General features: G+C 35.0%; 1 protein-coding gene across 1 annotated transcript in view; it reads left to right on the top strand.

Annotated features, from left to right (window-relative positions):
* The first annotated feature begins 323 nt into the window (after positions 1-323).
* LOC129241215 (uncharacterized) overlaps positions 324-21,701 on the top strand; it is a 54,366-nt gene continuing 32,988 nt past the window's right edge. The window contains exon 1 of the mRNA XM_054877439.1: positions 324-784. Coding sequence (XP_054733414.1) covers positions 674-784 — 111 coding nt within the window. The 5' untranslated portion in view covers positions 324-673. The remainder of the gene's footprint in view (positions 785-21,701) is intronic.

Here is a 21,701-nt window from a genome sequence, read left to right as displayed (position 1 = left end):
ACTCTGAATGAATAAATTCTCTCAATTTGAATGCGGCACCAATGAATGTTGCTGCACTAGCTGCAATTGCTGACCCGAACCGCTTGAGCGTTTCTTTTTTGTTTTGCTTCTTGCTATATTGAGTTCTATCAGGAGAAGAACTTCATTATCACTCAACACCAACAACGATAGCATTGAAGTGAACGTCATCATCATCAGTATCATCATCCAGAAACGTCATTTACGTACTCACAGCGCCACCACCATCGACAGTGGCATCAACATCAACAACTTACAACAATGTGCGTCCATCTCACTGAATCATTCCTGGTGTGCACGTTGCGGTGATCGCTCGATGGAAATTTCAGTGACGCAACTCGTGACGGTTTGAAATTTTACGAAAACACAAGCGAAATTCTTGAAGTATAACGTAAACAAAGGAGTGTAGGAAATTATTTATGTATATGAGTGTGTGTATGTCCGAACAGAAGCATACTAGCGACATAGTGAAGTAGTGCGCGCGTAATGTTGTGAATTTTTCGATTGCAAACAGTTTTGGGCTAAATAGTGTGTGTGGGTGTGAAAGTGCAAAAGAGCATAAAGCATTTACGATTAGATCTATGAAAAAATATAACAGATACTAAAATTAAAGTGAAGGAAATTTTATTTCGTTTTGAATTACACAAGTGAAATCATGCGGAATATGGGGCGTCTGTTTCAGTACAACCGCTTTGGTGTAAATGAGCCAAATGCGGGGGACAACAGGAAGGATGAACAAACTGATGGTTGCGCGAAATGTAAAAAGGTAAACAAGAGCGAGTTAGGAGAAAAAAGCTCTATAGCTCTACATTTTTGAAATATTTTAAAGTGCATTTTATAAAGGTACTTACACCTTCGTTCTTTTAAAAATTGCAATCAAAAAACAGTAGTAAACCTTTATGTATTTATATATGTATATGTACATATAATACATATACAATATAATTTGTGAAACATAACTTCGTTGCAGTGAATCATTGATCAGTGATTTCTGATGCTGTTGCAATCAATTATTCCAGCGTCCATTTCATTACCTTAAAATCCATCCATTCATGCTAAGCTGGAAATTCATGCACAGCAGATTCTTTTAACACTTTTACCATTTTTTTTGAATTTCCGTTGCTGATAAGCCTTCCAAGACAGCGCCTCTTATCACTGCATGATATTCCGTACTTTTGCGTTCGAGGCAGCCGAATGAGTTTGTGCCTGACTACAGTTCGGGAGTGAATAGGTTCGAATATATGTACATGAAACACCAAATGACAGAAAAAGTGTTTTCTAATAGCGGTCCGCCCTCGGCAGGCGATGACAAACCTTCGAGTGTATTTCTGCCATGAAAAGCACCTCATGAAAAGCTATCTGCCGTTCGGGGTCGGTTTGAAACTGTAGAACCCGCCATTTGGGGAAGATGGGGCAAAACTTTCCTTTACTACCACGATATATTTGAATGGGGGGCGGAGGGGGAGGGGGCGTGGCACCACCCACCAGGCCCATTAGAAAGAGCAAGGTCACACCATTATAACTGTGAAAGTCCCAACCTCCTAGGGTCCCTATAGAACCCCCAGGAGAAGTTTAAAAATTAGGTTTTTTCCGACCACATTTGCAGTTTGTACTGAAATACAGTTGAAGAGAAGAGAATACAGCAGTCGACAACCCAGCAAGCATTTAACTTAGGTTTTATAATTCATAGCACTTATGAAATTGTTGTTTTATCGTAAAAGTTATGAAAGCCGATGGCGAAAATTTAGGCGATTTTTATTCCAAATTTTCAGCATTTGTAAAAATATTTGTTTTTGTAAAATATATATTATGTATATTTGAAAGCAAAAAAGCGCCGCAGGCGAAAATTTGGACTAAAAATCGCGCGATTTTTATTCCAAATTTTCAGCATTTGTAAAAATATTTGTTTTTGTGATATATGTATATGTATATTTGAAATCAAAAAAGCGCCCCTATAAATAATAAAAATAATAATATAAGAGTTATTCCCTTTAGGTTGACTGGGTTTTTCTCATTTCGCTTTGTTCTTCTCTCTCTTATCGTTCGTTTGACAGTTCGCTCCTCACATTTATTCTGCACGGCATTACAAACGTTTAGAAGAACATTTGTAATAATAAAATTCTAATAGAATTTGTAGTATTATTTAGTGAAAATAACTTGAAATCAAATCTTCAAGTAATAAAGAGTGTTTATAAGTGAATTCGTTACTTTTCTGTGTTTGTATTTAAGTGAAATAAGCGTCTGTAATAGGGCATTTTTTCAAGCTTATGCAAAAAAGGTGCATTTTTAACGTTAAATATTGCTATTAATTCTTAATATTAATTTATAAAAAGTAATATAAATCAAAAGGCTGATATAGTGACTACATTTGCGTGTTATAATTTTTAAATTCGGTCCACGCATTTAGACATTATAAGCAAATATATCGTGGTAGAAAAGGAAAGCTCAGCCGAAGATGGATACCACAAATAGGAGGAGCAGTTCTGCCAAACACCCAATAGAAGCTGTAAGAGCCAATAATGTATGTATGTATTCCGTACTTTCTCTTTAAATAAGAAAATACACTGGCACTTCAACTTCGAAGAACGTCGAATGAATAGACAGATCCGAATAAAATCAAAAATCAAAAATTAGTAATCTCAACAAACAGAATATTAGGTTAGGTATATCTGGCTGATCTGAATAGATCTCATATAGACCACAAGGGTCCGTAGTGTTATCAGTGTTTTTGGAGTCGTGTTAAAGAGCGTTCGTGTTTCATATCTTGGCGAGTTTTAATAGACAGTTTAAACTGTTGTCAGCAATATCCTTCAGAGATGAAAAGAAAACCTACCAGGCAGGTTTTAACGGGGTTATGCTTAAAGCAGTGCAGTGACAATGGATGTGTTCTAGCGTACCCCTTTCTTCTTCGCATAAGTTAGATGCGTCTTTCTGGACCGATACCATTTGAGCTATGTGATATGAAGTGAGGCAATGGCCCGACAAGTCTCCAACCAATATTTTACATTCCTTCGTTGGAAGTGATAAAATAAAGTTATTTTCGTCTTGTAAGTTCATAGAGACTGTGCTTCCTGAGTTAGGACTTTGTCTAATTTCATAGCATAGATGAACTTGTTTTGCGAGTATCGAGGGGAGTAAACTCCAACGAAAATTTAGCTGATTTGGTTACATTATACATCTCAGCTTAAAATTTTAAACCGCAATTAGGAAGGCTGAAAGGCTTTTGGATAACAAACTGCGGGCAGAAGACAGCCGCCCCCTCTCCATTGGTCATTTAGAATACATCTGTAAAGAAATTGTACGCAAGGTAATCGGATAATAAACCCTTCTGCCAGCCATTCTGTTCTATTACAAAACCAGGCCTCTTGCTAAAGTTTATTTGGGGAATAGCGTAGTCTGACTTTCCGCTTATGCCCTGTATGTTACTGTGACCAATAAGCATTTGTGAGAATTATCCAGTCATCCTCAGTCTTAGTGCAGCCCTTATGGCTGAGTTTCTTACTACTAATTTGATTCGATGCCAGTTGAGAAGTCTTTCTATTGCCCCTGTTGCAGTTGTGCGCATAGCGCCGGTTACACATATTGCTGCAATTGCTCTCCAATCTTTTCACGTACGCCATTTTATCACACACCGTCCACCATACTAGCGAATCATGGAGCATTATTGGTCTAATGACCGCCATGTATTTCCAATATGTGAGTCAAGGAGATAAGCCCTAAGCCTTACCGAAAAGAAAATATTATTGTTTTCAAATTTTTTCAAATTTTCTCAGATTCACTAAATACTTCTATTAAAAATACCAGCCAGACTAAGGGAAGAATACATTAAATTTGTTCCTGTTTTCTCCCCTAGGAACTTGACAGGTATTTTCCTGCAGAGTGAACACAATTTGACTTTTCTTGGCTGCTTATCTTTTGCCGAACTGTAAATATTTACAATTCGATTATGTTACTTACTGGATTATATTTACTGCTACCACTCAAAACCAAAACAAAGAAGCCAGAAGCATACGGTTTAGATTGCGGGTTTGGCGATAATGATTGATTACCCACTTGGTGGCATACATGCATACAAACGTGCATACACACATCCCACGACAAAACGATAACGCAACAACATTTTGACGAGTATTGACTACATTTTTATTTTTACTTTTTTATGTTTATTGTTAGCCCATTGCCTAACAAACAGCATAAATTCTAATTTTAAAATTGTAAGCAAAACTTAGAAACATTTCATAAGCTTATTAAAGAACGAGTTCTACGCGCGGCATTGCAATGGGCTATGAGCCTGAGTGTGTTTCATAGTAGACAACCGCTGCAACGTAACCTTACCTATTAAGTTTTTGATAATAAAGTGCAAGTTTGCGGTTGCAGAAAATACCGTCAATTTTGTATAATTTTTTTTCGTTATAAGGAGCAAATGCGCAGCACCATCAAACAATTTTTTTTAATTAACGATATTTTTAAGCAACCTCAAATTTACACTAGAACTTAAAAAGCTATAAAACTCCGTACCAAAAATCTTTCTATAAATTCTAAGTAAAAATATTGACATTGCTGACATTAAAAGTTTGCGGGATTTTTATAATTTTTATATTGAAGCTTGGATTTATATTTTCAGAGCAAAGAAAATAGTCAACACTGCTCAAACTTTTGATGTCTTATTATTTGTCGCGGGCTGTATATTCTATACCATCCATAGATAAATTCATAAATTCAAAAATATTTACTTTGACTGCCGCACATACAAACGCGTTTTCATGCAAATTTGTATGCAACTTTGGATGTGTTTACATTAGTAATGCTACTTGTTTCTAAGCTTCCCTGCAGGGTAAAAATACTAGTTGCTAGTTAGAATAATACCAGATAATTTTTTAGCTCAACCAGTTTGTGGTCTTTCTTTTTGTTTGTTAGCAAGTGATACTTTAACACGGCGATATACTACGAAATGGCAACTGCCCGGTCATGCATCAGAAAAATAGCAATTAAAATACCAGTTCATACTAGCTAAAAAATTGTGGTCAGTATGTTTATAAAATATTCCATTTAAGATCAATTGAAGTATAAACGAAAAAACGTATATTGCAGTCTATTCCAACGATTTAAAATTTTCTACAATATTTTATATTGAAACGAAATACAGAATATGTTTTTTTTTCTTAAAATTAAATGAAACTTCTTTCAGGTACAAAAATTTATTCAAAATTACATGGAAACTAAATTATATATTAATAAAGTTGAAGCAGATTAAAAAAACTACTGAAGAAATAAAATCTTTTTAGGATATTAAAGAAAATAAAATGAAATAAAAAATCAAGAAAATTAATGTCAAAATTGACGGTATTTTTTATGGATCCTGTATCTGTTAAAATAATAACCAATAAATCCCTTATTATTTCATGCCGAATTTTTTGGCCAAGAACAGTCTCCATTGTTGACCTTGTTTCCCTCACTGATCATCAATCTTGAAATTAAAATAAGGAAATGGAACTGGATTGGATTCTTTTCTGTTTTCCAATGGAGTTCACAAGAAAGCCGGTGCAAAGGTCTCCCACAACAAACTTGCATGCCCGCAATAGGAAATGAGAGCTCTTCCACCGCCACCTGGAATGAAATGAGGCACATATCATCTGGCAGAAATCGTTAGAGAGCCTGTTTTCAGCCCTATGCTCCGACTAGGAGCGATATTTTTTTAGATTAGTAGTTCTTTATTTCTTTTTCAAAATATTATCGAAAAGCATATATTATCAACGAATAAAAAAAAAAAAATTACTTGCATAATAATATAAATCATTGGTACGTAGATGAGTCTTAAATTTTAATATATAATTTGCAGACAAATCGTTATTTTGCTACTGGTCAATCACAAACTAGTAAAATTTCTTCTATTAAATACCAGCGTTTGACCAAAATGTTTTTATTCTAATGTGACTTTTTCCTGCAGGGGTATATTTAGTTCAATGGTTAAATAATCAGACACCTTATCAGTAAAAGCAGCCAAGCAGCCAAGTAGCTGTCAACTGTTGTTTGTTTTGTCTCAGAGGCATTTGTAGGGAACATAAATATGAATTTTGATTTAATGCAAAAACAAATATAAATATTCAACTGTGATTTATGTTTATGCGTACTTAGATATGCACATGTGTTTGTGTTGGTTTTATTACAAAAAGCAATTACGCACTGGCAGTAATACTTTTGAAGTGGTATTTAAAAGCAATAAATTTGAAATTAAAATTAAAATGCGGTTATGCTTCTAATAAATAACTTGAGACAGTTTTAATTACAATACATAAGCACTATAATTACTTATACATATATACTAACGTATGTGTACATTAGGGTGAAAAGAAATATTTTAGCGCTCACCCATTAATATTTTTTTAAGTTGAAGAAAATAGATACCCGTTTTGCTTTTTTTGTTCTTTTGCATTAAGTAAAAGTTATATTTACAGATGCCTCATAGCCAAAGAAGTTTTCCATATATTTAATATGTAGTGAAAAAACACGTTTTCCTTGATTTGGTGGAGAATCCTGAAAAAAGAGCTTTATCTTTTACGGTTCTACTCACAAAAGATTTATCTTCACAAAAGATCATTTAATAATACTCGAGAATTTATTTATAAATAGTTTATTTATTGTTACCTAATGTGCCCCAAAAACTGAATTCAGTCTAAGATCGAGAAGAAGTAATTAAAAAAGTACTTATTTAAAAAAAATTCATAAACTCCACTCCAAACGGTCACTGATTGACGGGCATTGAGCTTTGCACAACTACGCTTAAATTTTCCGAGCCCCGAATAAGGAAATATTGCTTGCTAGGGTAACCACCGAAATCAAAATATAGCTCAACAGAAAAAATGAACTATTTGATAAAAAACATTATCCAGCTCCTTCGACGCCCATATAGAGAAGCGTTTTCGAAATTGAAGTCGTCAACCTTCAATTGCCGGGTTAATTGAACTTTCGAGAGAGAGATTTTTGTAAAATATTGTAAAAATAATTGTAGAATTCCTTTCAAGCTGATGTTGAGTTACTGAATTCTATTCTCCTTCCTCAACTCCTTCAATTCCTATCCTCAACTGCAATCGATATTTTCGGTTGAACAGAGCAGACGAATACGATGATTTCTTACGTTGTGAATTAATACACCAATTTATCGAACTTTCCTAACAAATTTACGTATGCAAGCCACGGTTCGTTCAATTTGTCGATCGAAATTTATTACGTTTTTCGTATTGTTTCAGCGACGCCAATCATCGCTCTTTTTTATCCACGAAAAAGCCGCTATACATACATAATCCGTCGACGATGCGCATAGATGCCCCACGAACACGGAGCACCCAGCACGTATGAGTCCGAAACGAGTCCTTCTATGGAAGAAATATGAGTATTAAGTGCATTATTTGAACTTATGCATGTAGTTCATATATAAAATCCTAATTATGAGCTGGCACTTTGTGGAAATAACAAAGCATTTCAACTTCGCAATTTGTATTGAACATTTTCTTATTGTTTTTTTATCGGCATAGGCATATAAAATGAGACCTTGTACGATCACCAGCATGTCGTGAAACAAGAGAAATTAACTTTTAATCGACTCATTTGTATAGTTTTCATTCCTCAAGCCTAAAAATGTATTATCGACACATACAGTTATGTTAAGTTATTAGCTAGCCCATTGTGATGCGCTGCGTATATGTAAAGGGTGTCTTTTTTAGTGGTTAGGTTTTCAAGATGAAATAAAACGTATATAATTTAATGTTATGGCCAAGAATTTAGCTTTATTATAAAGATAAGGGTTTGTTATTATGTTTTAAAAATGATTTCGGGCAAGTGGCCGCCGCGGCTGGCTCGAATAAATTCCAGCCGAGAGGCCCAATTTTCGACCACTTTTTGCAGCAATTGGGGCCGTATGTCAGCAATAACGCGCCGAATATCCTCTTCCAAGACTTCAATCGCCACAAGAAATAGTCCAGCGGTGTTATATCGCACGATCTTGGAGGCCACGCCACAGGTCCACGGCGCGAGATAATGCGCTCACCAAAAGTTTCCTTCAATAAATCGGTTGTTGCGTTGGCTGTATGGCATGTAGCGCCGTCTTGTTGGAACCAAAGGTCGTCCACATCAACATCGTCCAATTCAGGCACGAAAAAGTCATTAATCATGGCTCTATAGCGCTCTCCATTGACTGTAACATTATGGCCGGCTTCATTTTTAAAGAAATATGGACCAATGATTCCCTCTGCCCATAGAGCACACCAAACAGTGACTTTTTGAGGATGTAACGGCGTCTCAGCAATGGCTTGTGGATTATGTTCACTCCAAATGCGACAATTTTGCTTATTGACATACCCATTCAACCAAAAGTGAGCTTCATCGCTGAACAAAATTTTCTTCCATGCGTCGCGCGAACCGAACCATTATTTTCGTAATAAATTTGCACGATTTGCAAACGTTGTTCAGGTGTAAGTCTATTCATTATGAAATGGCAAACCAAACTGAGCATAAATCAAGTGACAGCTGTCAAAAAGACCATCTACGAAAAAAGTAGTGCCAACTTGAAAACCTAACCTCTAAAAAAAACACCCTTTATATCCGACATAGTTGATATTTACAAAGAGTTGAAGCAAATTTAGAGGCTATCGAGACTCATACATAAATGATTTTGGAGGTAATCCAAAAAAAGTGAGATGAAATGAGTCGTATGTGAACCCAATGAGTATCATAAATAAGTCTTAAAAATAATCGGAAAAGAGCTGTTTATGGGGCCACTAACAGACACATATGACTCAAATTGTTGCTCATTTCATATATAAATTTAAACTCATATAGGCCAAGGAAGGGAAACACCATTATTTCGGTCCCTTATTTCTCTACTTATGAGCGTACAGGCTCCAAAATAGAACTCCATCATACTTATTTTATGACTGCAATTGGGTGCTTGCTAAGTCTTAAAAGGTTATCATTGCATATTTTCTTGATGTTTTTCGTATTTCAAAAGATCTGAATCTAATAGTCAACAATGAAACCATGTTCGTAAAGTATAGAGCTCTAAATAAATGTGCTACATTGCATTAAAGTGATCGGTGTGGCTCATTGACTTGATATAGGTGAGCGTAGTTAGAAAAAAAAAATTATATTATTTGATATATTCCATCAAAAATGTTCTTCGAGTCCATGACTGACCGAATGGATTTGTGTCGTCCGGGAGACCAGCAATGAGAAATCAGGCATTGAGAACGAATATCCATTGTACAAATTTAAGGTCTGAAAAGAAAACAATACGTATGCATGGGCAGTCGGGAAGAGAGTTTAAATGTAAGTGAGGTGCATGACACTGACTGAACTTTCCTACATCTGACCAAAAAATAAGCATCCGCACTTTAGCGAAAATATTTTGAATACCCATTCTCCTTTCAACAGAAGAAACATCCTGAGTTATGGTAAATGACTGTAGTAGTCACGATGTAAAGTATGCAAAGTTGTGGCCAACATTTGGCTCTCAGCAAATTCGAAAGAATCAGCTGATTTGTTGACATAATAAGTATATTGATTGCGATTTGATTACATCAGAGATGGGCGAAAACTGAGATCGTATTGTTCATACACATAAGAAAAAATCAATGCATCAACTGCCATTGTTACTTTATTGTCGTCTAAACAATTAGAAGAGCGTAATAGCGTAATAGACTGACGGCGGCGTTAACCGGGATTACCGGCGCAGTTATTTCTATTTAAAATTGTAGTGCAACAGATGGTTGTTACGCGGATTAGTGAACTGCTGATTTTTTTATTGGATAGTCTTGTTAGTAAAAGATGGATCGAAGGCGACAAATAGGAGTATTAGCTGCCCTGATACTAAAAATCGGGTATTTCTGAAATTGAGGAAACGCATTTTTAATCTTAAAAATTAAACAAAAACGCTATAAAATACTTACTCCTGTTATGCTCATCTTATTGTTCCAGAATTTTAATGCTGCAATGATTGTTTTGCGTCTTTCTTGTTCTTCTCATTAATTTTTTTTTTATTTTTTTTTTATTTCTCATAAGATATTAACTGTCATTTTTCAGCAATGTTGCCATCCCCCTAATCTGCTCAAATTATAAGAATTAAGTCTAGTTTTCAATCCGTATTAGTTGCACTTTATTCCTGAGATAATTCCGAATTATGTCATTAGTCCCGATTAGCGCCACCATCTGTATAGTTTATAAGAATACGTGTGAAGTGAGCAGGCATAATTATGCTGTCAAGTTCACTATTACTTAGCAGTCAAAGTTACACTCAGAATTTTACTTCGGATGCCCAAATATTGTATTCTATCGTTCTTGAGTAGACCACACAGAAATCGTTTGCTAATAAATTCTGTATAAAAAACGTACTAAATTTTATTAATCCAGCATCAATTAAAGCGTAACAACGCAAGACGCCTTCTGCTGAAACTATGAAGTAACGTTCCAAATTAGGCATTTGCTGAAATTATCTATCATATAATTTAACTGCCTAACCAAATTGAATGGCATGAACCCAGAAATCGAAAGGAAGATCGAAAATGACAGTTGGCCCTTGACATGTTTATTAGTTGTGAGTACAAACACATAAATACATACATATTTATATGAGTATTCCTTAAGAAAATTCGGGATAACACTTGTCTCCGTATAAAATTAAAAACGGCGTTATATTTCAATTAGGCCATGAAGATAAAATACCGAACTCAAGCGTAAATAGAACTTGAAGGAAACCAAAAGCAAACAAGATTAAAAAACTGGCATTAATAGGGTTGGATCACAAAGTGAAGAAAACAAATTTTAAGTAAACAAATGTCAGATACTTGAAATCTTAAAAGCAAAATGCCTTACAAAGGGAGAGTCATAGGGAGTTAGAGAGACAGAATAAGCATGCTTACTGATAAGCGCATGATAGAGTAAGCAAGGTTTGCACTTGAAACAAAAGGCAGGCCAACGGAGAGCCTTTAGATAACAGACTTCGTTTGTATTGTAAATTTCTGCTGGTAAAAGACCTTATGGCAGTTATGAGAGGAGCAGAGTATTGCTTTAACCATTAGTAAGAAAGGCATATGGATGATTGTGCATATACATACATGAATATATATTTGTATATACATATATATGCTGTCTGTTATCTAAAGGCTCTCCGTTGGCCTGCCTTTTGTTTCAAGTGCAAACCTTGTTTACTCCATCATGGGCTTATCAGTATTCATGCTTACTCTTTCTCTCTAACTCTCTGTGACTCTCCCTCAGTAAGGAATTTTGCTTTTAAGATTTCAAGTATCTGACATTTGTTTACTTAAAATTTGTGATCCAACCCTATCAATGCCAGTTTTTTAATCTTGTTTGCTTTTGGTTTCCTTCAAGTTCTATTTACGCTTGAGTTCGGTATTTTATCTTCATGGCCTAATTGAAATATAACGCTGTTTTTAATTTTATACGCAGACAAGTGTTATCCCGAATTTTCTTAAGGAATACTCATATATCTATGTATGTATTTATGTGTTTGTACACACAACTAATAAGCATGTCAAGGGCCAACTGTCATTTTCGATCTTCCGTTCGATTTCTGGGTTCATGCCATTCAATTTGGTTAGGCAGCTAAATTATATGATAGATAATTTCAGCAAATATATATATATATATATGTGAAATTACAATCAAACCCCAATTAAGAGAAGATAAACACTCGAAACGAGCCAGACAGACGGTCCAAGCTGCTAAACGAAGAGTTAGGCAAACAGATGCGCATAGACGCCATAAACGAAAGCCGAAAAAAAAATAAAAACACAAATAAAATAAAGGACAGACTAGTTGAATTAAGTGACACACACGACGCTGTACAACAACAAGAACAACTACTAAATTAAAGCACATTTTGCAACAAAAGTAGCAGAAACGGTGGAATTAGAATGCGCACTGCAAATGCAGCTGGCTAGACGAGGTGAGTAAGTAAAGAATGAGGAGGTTGTTGCTGATGCTGCTGATAATGATGGTGATGATGAGCAGGTCTGCTGTGAATAATAACAAGGAAAATTATGACTATCAAAAGAAATGTTGGAATGATAATTAAAAAAAGGAAAAAATACAAACGAAAACAAAACGAATAAGCAAGAATAGGCAACGCCTCAATGCCTCTAGCACCAGCATCTGCAACATTCATTGCATGGCGAGGGGCACGAAGGCTTGAAATTGTGGCTATAGTTTGTGGCAAGCCTAATTGAAAGTAATAAATGTACAAGAGACGAATGAATAGTTGTTGTTCGTTTATTTTTTTTTTTAATTTTTACATCGCGACTACTTCGTTTTGATAATTACCGTTGCACGGTGCTATGTTCTTTCTTTCTTGTGGTTTTGATTGCACTTAAGTAGCCGCTAATAAATAGTACAAGTAGTACAACTGCCAACAATTAAAGCACATCGAATTTTTTAACAAAAAAAAGAAAAATAGAAAAATTCTTGGGATCCAAAGAAAATTATAGCAAAAAGGCAGTGTGTGAAGTGGCGATGGAGCGCATTTATTGGATAATTCAAAGCAGAAAACGAAAACATTAAGCCAATAAAAAAAAGAAAAAAAAAACAATTATAATTTTTTATTTTCGAAATTTATGAATTCTTGGACCGCAGTTTTGGTATTAAAAATGAGTTCATGGAGCTTGTGGCAATGAAAAGTAGGCTGGCCAAACATAAAAGAAAAGCTACACAATCGCGACCTCCGGCCATAAAAATTCACTCCAGCTAAACAATTTTAATGCACTCGAAGCTGCAGCAACGCATAGACGGGCGGATGGAGATTTTCAACAACAAATAAAAAACACACTGCTGCGCTTTCAATGTGAGAGGAAAAATTGTTTGTATGTTGCCGGTGCTATTTTCAATTCAAAATTTCAAGGGCAGTGATTAATTGTGCCGGCTGTTGTTTGGGGTACGCTGCAGTCGAGCAAGAAAATGCACATCAAACAGCTTGTACGACATATGTAAAAATGACAGAGAAGCAAAATTCTTAAAGAGGCATTTGATGCGACTTACACTTGAATGTAGTTATGTATGTAGATAGTAAATGCATACCATACCTACAGTTATGTGAAAAATAATAAGAACACCAACATCAAAATTTGGAATAACTGAAAACTCAGATAAAGTAAAAAAGAAATCCACTGAATATAGCAGCCGTTTTTTGAACTGATTCCTACAGAAGTAGACCCATTTTGGAAAATGTTATACATTTAATTAAATAACAGGTCAACATTACTCGTTTAGTTTATTGAAATTCTAAGGACTGCCGATTGGTTATTAAAGTTTAGCTTTAGTAACATTGATTTTTTAACTGCTAGTCGGTTGTAGTTATTCAGAGATTCAATCAAATAACAAAGATTTTTATAAAGCAAGAAACTCTTGTAGAAAAATTATGGATATGCTTAGAGCTTCGAAAATATTAGTTTGGGGAAAAAGAAACTCGTTATTTTTACGTAAAATTTTTGCGCAAATGGTTTAAAACAGGTCGATCTTTAACTTTTGGGCAACGCTCCGCCGATCAAATTAGATTATAGCAAAATAATTGTTTTAGTGTAAAATGTCACCATGCCAACGAGCATAAACTTAAAATTTTTGTTTACGATACTTTATAAGATATCGATTACTACAGCCATCTACCGAGAAAATAATGGATTTCTTTTGCTTTTGTTATATAATAGATAATTTTTTGTTCGTCATTGGCGGGTTTCATTGATTCATTCTTTACCAGTAAACATTCCCGCTAAAAATAACTACATATATTTCATTCCATATCAGCGACGTTTTACATAAGCAGGCTCGGTCAATTAAATTTTATATTATTGCGCAATTTTCTCCCCTGACAGTGTTGCCTTTTTTCTCGATATAAAAAAAATGGTACATTCGTTATATGTAAGAAATTATAAATAAAAAGATTTAAAAAGAAACCAGGGGTATAATTGAGCATTTCAAACTTGCACTATACTGCCTTAAAATTTAATGGGCTATAAAACTGCATGCAATAGTTTTTTTAGAAATTCCATTTAAAAACTGTGGAGTTGAGATGAAGAGTTTATGGAATTTTAATAGTTTTTGTATTAAATATAAAAATATGATATTAAAAAATTTTTGTTAGACAAGCTTACAAAAGCAACACTTTTATACAAAAATGGTCAATATTCAAACGAAAGCAAAACTGTGGAGTTGAGATGAAAAGTTTATGGAATTTTAATAGTTTTTGTATTAAATATAAAAATATGATATTAAAAAATTTTTGTTAGACAAGCTTACAAAAGCAACACTTTTATACAAAAATAGTGAATATTCAAACGAAAGCATGGAAAAACGCTATCATTTTTGTCGCGGGGTGTCTTTCGTAAAACGGTCGATGCAAAACACAAAACTGAATAATAAGTGAAAAAAGTTCTTATAATTTTTTAATCCAATATAATTTTATAATTTTAGCGGGAAATATTAGATTTTAATACGATATTTGTTGCATTTGTTAAGTTAGGTTATATTGACTGGCAAAACCACGCAGAAACCATTTTGGCCCATAGTTATACCAGTTTAGAGACTATGTTAATAAAGTTAATAAAAAGTAAGCGTGGAAATATAAGCATATTTGCTAAAAAGTTAAAGTCAATGTGTGCTATTTTTGCGATTTTTTAAAGCGATTTTTCTGCCTTTATTTCATATGCTTAGGAAGAAATTACATAAATAGAATTTAAAAATTACATTCCTAGAAAGAATATCACAGTTTTTAGAATTAAAATTGAATCGAGAATAATTTACTGTTATTTCTCTAATCAGGTACCGAATTAGATTCTTATATAAATATAAGAGCTCCAAGCTCCGAGCTTCCCCTGCTACCTAGACAGAAGTTTCTTAAACAATCCTATTTCTTTAGCAGCCTCTACCTTATGATTCCTTTTTTTTCGGGATGTGCCGAACTTTCACTTATATTCACAAGCACGTAACTTTGCATTAAACAAAATGATTTTCGAATTGGTTTCATTTCAAATTTTCAAATGCTACAAATTCACTGCATTTCTAAAGAGATACTCGGCTTTAAAATTGTGTATGGGTTACCGAACTTTTTCGCCTACCCAATATTTTCTTCCTTGTGAGTGTACAATTTCTACTCTACACTTTTTGCTTTTATTTGACAGTGGCTGTCTTTGAATTTTCTATTTTTATTTCATTAATTTCTTCTTTTTTTTGCTCCACCTTGTGCGCTTTTCCTTTTTAGTATAAATGTAATGTGTTAGAAAAATGCTCTTTTGACTGCTTACTTAACATGCCCGTGCAAATGAAATCTAAAATTGATTAAAATTAATTGCGTTAAGACGCTTTGCCGGTGAGACACATTAATCTTTGGGGCAACTGCATTGTTCTACACAATACTCTAGGCATAAGGAGTATGTGTAGTACAGTTTATATACATATGTATAAGTTCAAACTCACCTCGTGTTGATAAACAGTTATGCCGGGCACGCGCCTTTTAATTTTAGACAAATGCTACTGCAACGCTTCACTGGAGCGTAGATTCATTTAGAAGGAAATTTATTATCAACAAATGTGGTGCTGAGTCACATACAGAAACTAAAAACGTGCTTAATATAAATTTACTTACAGAGTCACGGGCTTGTCAAAATACGAATTATTTTTGCTTTCAGCATTAAGCGTAAAAATCAGAAAACAGAAACGAATTGGGTGGCAAATCTGTCCAAATGTGATTTGATCTTAGACGGTGAATCATTAAAATAACACAATTTGATTGATAAGATACGAAAAATGTTATTTAACTTCCGGGACAAGAAAGAAAGCTTTGCTTATCGATTATCTTGAAATTTGTTGCCAACTTTATTTTCTTGTTGTGTCAGATAGAAATGATTGCTATTCGGTTTTAAAAATGATTTCATGACAAAAAATACAGCCCATAATCTTCAGAAATGCTTAGAAAGAATGAGGAAGAGTATTGATATTCATTCAAAATTAACAGCAATAACATAAATTGAAGCTGACAGTAGTTGATCTTAGCAATTTATTGCGTTGGAGAGAAACGATATCAAGCAATTCTACAAGTAGGTAATTTCAGATGTGGTAAGATTTTCCCAGTTCTAAGGTAAGATTTTCCCAGTTTTTAAGGAGATAAATCCTGTAAAAACCCAAACTCTGGGTGAAACCAATTAACAGCTAAGGCAAAGCTGTCGGTCAACTGTCCAAATACTCAATAAACTGACTGAACTAGAGATCTAAGAAAGCACAGGAAAGGTTTTTTCTGTGTATTGACAGCTGCTATTAAAATCAATAAGCGGGGCTGCGAAGCTGACGGCAACATTGTACAAGTATTAGCTGCAATCGCTTGCCTGTTATGTATGTTAAGCATTTTTCTTTTCTACTCTTCAACCTTCATTTTCCATAAAAGTTAAGAGTCGATAATAATCTCCTGAAATTTCTACAGTATATTGTGTACTTTTAAGGGATGGAGGTCTGAAACTACCACCAAGTATTTTGGACATCGTGGAAAATTTTTCTGCAAATTGGTTGATTTGTAGGCCTGAGTGTAAGAGACCTACATACGAGCGCTCGGAGTAACCAACTGGATATATTGCTTTTGGATCATTCCCATCGCTTTTAGACGCTTGCAAACGGTTGATTTATCAACGCTCAATGATTCAGCAAGCTCTTCTTGGGTTTGGCACGAGTCCTCGTTTACCAATTCCCCCAATTCCGCGTCCTCGAACTTTTTGGGCTGGCCAAGACGCTCCTTGTCTTCGGTGTGAAAATCACCACTTTTGAATCGTCGAAACCAGTACTCACATGTTGAAATCGACGAAGTATGGTCTGGGTAGGCCTCCTGCAGCAATTCACGGGCTTGGGCTGTATTTTTTTTTTTTTCAAATTGAAGCAGAAAAGCAAAGCTTCCCGCAAATTGCGTTTCGACGGCACGAAAGTTGACATACTCGGAGCACGAAAACACTGCGTTGTTTATACTTCAGCGAAATGACAGATACTGATAAACAAAGCCTAGGGATGAGGCTTTGCCATGAATATATATACAGTATTGCCAACGCGATAAAGTGATAAATAGCGCCATCTGTGTGTCACCTTTAAAACTAATTCAACCTCCCAATATCTAGCAAGAGACAGACAGGCCTGGAGGAACATCGCAAAGAAGGCTAAAACCCACCCTGGGTTGTACAGTTAATGATGATGACGATGATGAAACTGAAACAATTAAAAAAAAATGTATAATTTTGAGATTTATTCGATATTGAAATCTAGGTATAGAGTTTTTAAAGTTAAATATCTTCCGATTTAAACAAATGTATTTTTAAAAACAATTTTTTTTAAATAATTTTTTTAGAACAATTTTTTTTTAAGCAAATTTTTTTTTGTTAAAATTTTTTTGAAGATAGTTGTCATATAATATTTAAAAAATTCCCAATTAGTTTTTTTTCATACAATTTCGCTTAAAAATGCTTCAAATAAAAATCTAGGCGAAATACTACTCAAGCAAAACGCCAGCACTCATACTCGAATACCATATTGCGTCCTACGATTACAAATTACAAGTTTTAGCCACCCGAAGCAAAACTGTAAGAGTTCGCCTGACACGTCATGAGAGATTCGGTAGCAGTATTGTGCCCTCTTATTTCATACTTATCCTTAAGGCCCTACTAGATACAACTATGGTGTTACGTTCGTATTGGAGTCGCTTCGACAGCTGACTATGAAAGTATGTATTTATATGAAGACGGTCGCATACTCCAACTTGAGCAACGCCAGCGGCAACGTTTAAAGTTGTGTGTAGATGAGTTTTTCGTATATCACTAACAGAATTTGTCGTAAACAAGCCGTGTTCGAGACCCCTGTTACGTCAGCAAATTAGCTGATTCCTTAAATCGCTGAGTACTACATAGTTAACGGTCTGCTGGTGGTCTTCTGAATTCTCTCCACCGTGACAACCTTATACAACAAAATGTAGCATATGTTAGAATAGTGCTAAATCCTCCACTAGCACTGCTGATAGCTTACTCCTGAAGAACAAAATAGGCAGTTATTTTAACTAGAGGAAATTCTCACTCGATCAAGTTGTTACAAATCAAATCCGTTGAATGTTCTAAAACGAAGCTAACTGCCCAGTGCACTGAAAACAGCTTCAGTGCAGTATTTGATGGCGATTCCTAATTTGTCTATGAGGCCAGCTAGTGAGCTCATACCACATATAACTCGCCTAATTTAGCATAACTTCACCGAAAATATGACCTGCAAGCAGTGACACAGTTATCGAATCTTGAGGTACCTGCATGGAAATTGGAACTGGGTTCGGAAATGGGATATCCTCCCTTAGCTCTGCATCGTTAAGTTGGGTCTTAGAATATGAGCATATCAGAATGGCTGTGTGAATGTTGACTAATAACAAACTAATGACTAAGCGATATATTGGCTTCTGGGCTCCTTTTAATACCTAAGATACTTTTACTTTACAGTAAATAAAACTCGTAACACCCATTTACGGTTAGAGCCAATGTAAAAAGCAGCGCAAATGTTATGTTGCTGTGGACATGAAAAAGGCGCGCTTTTAAAGATATACATACACACATATATACAAACCAGCATATACATATTAGTAATCTCACAAGTGAACAGAACAGAAAAAATACTGCAACACAGACGTTGGTTGCTCATTAATGGTAAGCGAGTTTGAAAATGAAATCTCATGCTTGTACAGCCTTTAAGGGCTAACACATACAACTAAAACCAGACATAACAAGTAGTATTTGATTCATTGATTCTAACTTTACTTTTCTGAGTAAAAATTCATTGTATGCCTTACATTCTAAATCGTGTTTTTTACCTTTCCTCTGTATATGTCATGACTTATTGTGAATACGCGAGTATTGTGCGCCCATGGGATTACATTAACATGTCATTTCAGTTGCCCCGACATGCGGAAAAGTCAAGAGAATCATTGAAAACGAGCTGAGCAATTGCCGACAACGAAGTTAACAATTGAAACCATGAACACGAGACATGTCGCCATAAGCTAGATTTACTTGTCTGCGGTGGCAATCAGCTTAGTGAGTTTTAATAGAAAGTGAACAGCTGAACTTGCCTAATCGTAACTAGTAGAAAGTTCAAAACTATGTGCAATATTTTTGATGATTTTATGATTTTTCATCACATTGAATGACATTTGATGGGTCAGGTTAGGTTTGCTGCGCAAAAGTAATCTCACATATTGAACATAATTGATCTGTAGTTTTGGGAAAATTTTTGAGATATTGCCTTTAGATCCTAATCAATTGTGAAGTTTTCACATACGAAATATTCTTAAATACTCTGTGGTAGAAATTTCCGTAAGGCTTAAGGCACTTTTCTAGGTCTAAGGATTTCCCTAAGTGGATTCCCCAAAGTATACGTCACTACCCTGTGAGTATACCAACCAGTAAGCTGTAAGCTATGCTTACAAGCATTACAAGATAATGAATCTTTTTGAGTTATATGAGCAAAGCATTAATTTGGCAGTACTATTCTATTTTAATGTTTCAGTTAATATAGGCCCGCAAGAAGGAGAGATATATTACATTTTTTCCACGTTCAAGATCCGTCCGCTGCCTACTATACTCTTGTTTACTGAAATCGATAGACGTTAATAAGTCTGTTAACGTAAAGTTCGAAATTTCTGTGTTTGCACTGCCCTACCTAAAAGGAAACGGTTACTCGGCCATAAGTTGCCTTAATGGTCAAACTGGTAGAAGAAGATACTCATACGAGAGTCAAGTATGGCTTGTTCAGCCACATTGGTTTCAGCGTGGATCTCGGCTTGGAAAATATTTGTGTAGTCTTGTATGTAGGACTATTAAGTTCTAACTGCAAACAAAATATCATAACTTCCTGTGTTTCAGTTATTTTAGATTCGCTCTGTGGAAAAATTTTAGTAATGTTTTTATTCCTGCCCCTTGACCGAAAGAGGTATAAAGAACGACTTCTATATTTAAGCATAGAACCTACATGTTTGCGTTATTTTAAACAGCTTTATTTGTCATCTCAGTAAATCTATTATTAGCATGGTGTATACCTTTCATAGGAGATGCCTAAGCAGCGGCATCGTGGTTAATTTTCATTTTGACACACAAAATTTTGTTGTTTCGAACAGGCAATCCATCAAGCAATTTACTTCATCGCTATACCGAAAATTTTCAATATATTTTTTGGACAACAGAAAATGTGATTACCTGAGTACCTATGTTTATCAACAGGTCTACTTCTTAATTTTATTTTCAGTCACATCTATGAATTTATTTACTTTTCCAACACTTACGCGCTGATATATTCTTTATCCTTTAAAATATCTTCATAGGTATTGGTTTTCTTCAAATAAACTATTATGTTTGTTGTTACAAGTCCAATCACTTTTTCCACAATTAACTTGTTTTCCACATGACGCGCATACTAAAGTTCCTAAGCTTTGTGCAAATGCACAACTTTTGCATAATTCTACACTGCAATTGTAAGTCTCCAATGTTTATTTACTATCGACATATCTGCCTATGCATTTAAAATTCTGTCTCGTTTTTTTCTACTTCCTACCTCTACTCAAAAAATTGTATCGATACGCCATTGTTGTCTATTCGAGCATTGTTTTATATGGCTTCCCTAAGGATTTTGCGAAAATTAACAGCATTGAGCACACACAGAGCCGTTGGCAAGCATTGAGGAACAGTACTGCGACTGACTTTGTGAATTACTTATACATACATATCGGTGTACTTATAGTGCATTGTAGAGCTCAGAAGTGGGTTTCGCTCCTTACTAGTTCATAGAAAGGTAGTATTATTTTGTATGGTCTCATCTCAGTGATGACAGCTGCCGTAATCAAAAGAGTTTGCATGTGAACTCTTTTCAGTAATCGTGCTCGCCTATAGGCAAATAATCATAAATCGTCGTACCACTTAAATGCGTCATTAAAATACTTTTATATTATATGTAGATTCCTCTATTTATAGCAGTAGGGATCAGTAGGACCAAACAACTTTTCGTATGTGTCGTCTAAAATTATTCTGGTAATGAGTTAGCTGTCGTGCTTAACATGACTTAGTGGGGAGCAGATCAACCTATCAATACCAGTTCGATCCAAGGATGATAGGTTTGGCTAATAACCATGGAGAATACAATTTTGAGGGCAACTTCGGCTGCACGTAATGGTGGTGATTCGCCAGCCGAAAACTGCACGATTATTTCACACATATTCACACACTCTTCCAATCTGTCTTTGTTTAGACGGCAACGAAGTATCACTGATACATTCTTAGTTTTTCGTAAACACACCGATTCGTAGCTCCTGCTACGTCAGCCCAATGGCCGATTCTGTCAATGGTCTGATATTGGCCCCACTATAAAAATGTTTTCCCCATGGGCCATACCATTGCTTTTCAGCATGAGTTTGACCCATAAATCCATCATATGATGGGCGCGCTCTCACATAAAATGAGAGGGTTTCGTATCTATCTAGTCATCTATGCAACATACTTTCAGAACTTTCAAAACAATTAAGATATAGATAAATATATATCAATACATGTTGTTCTATAAATTAAAAACACTTCTTGCTGCTTGCATTTTGTATTAAAGTTCGTTTAAGTCACATCCGTGAAAATAGGATTATA

The sequence above is a fragment of the Anastrepha obliqua genome, chromosome 3 (assembly GCF_027943255.1).
Source record: "Anastrepha obliqua isolate idAnaObli1 chromosome 3, idAnaObli1_1.0, whole genome shotgun sequence".
NCBI lineage: Eukaryota > Metazoa > Arthropoda > Insecta > Diptera > Tephritidae > Anastrepha > Anastrepha obliqua.
This window is presented reverse-complemented; position numbering and strand designations above follow the sequence as displayed.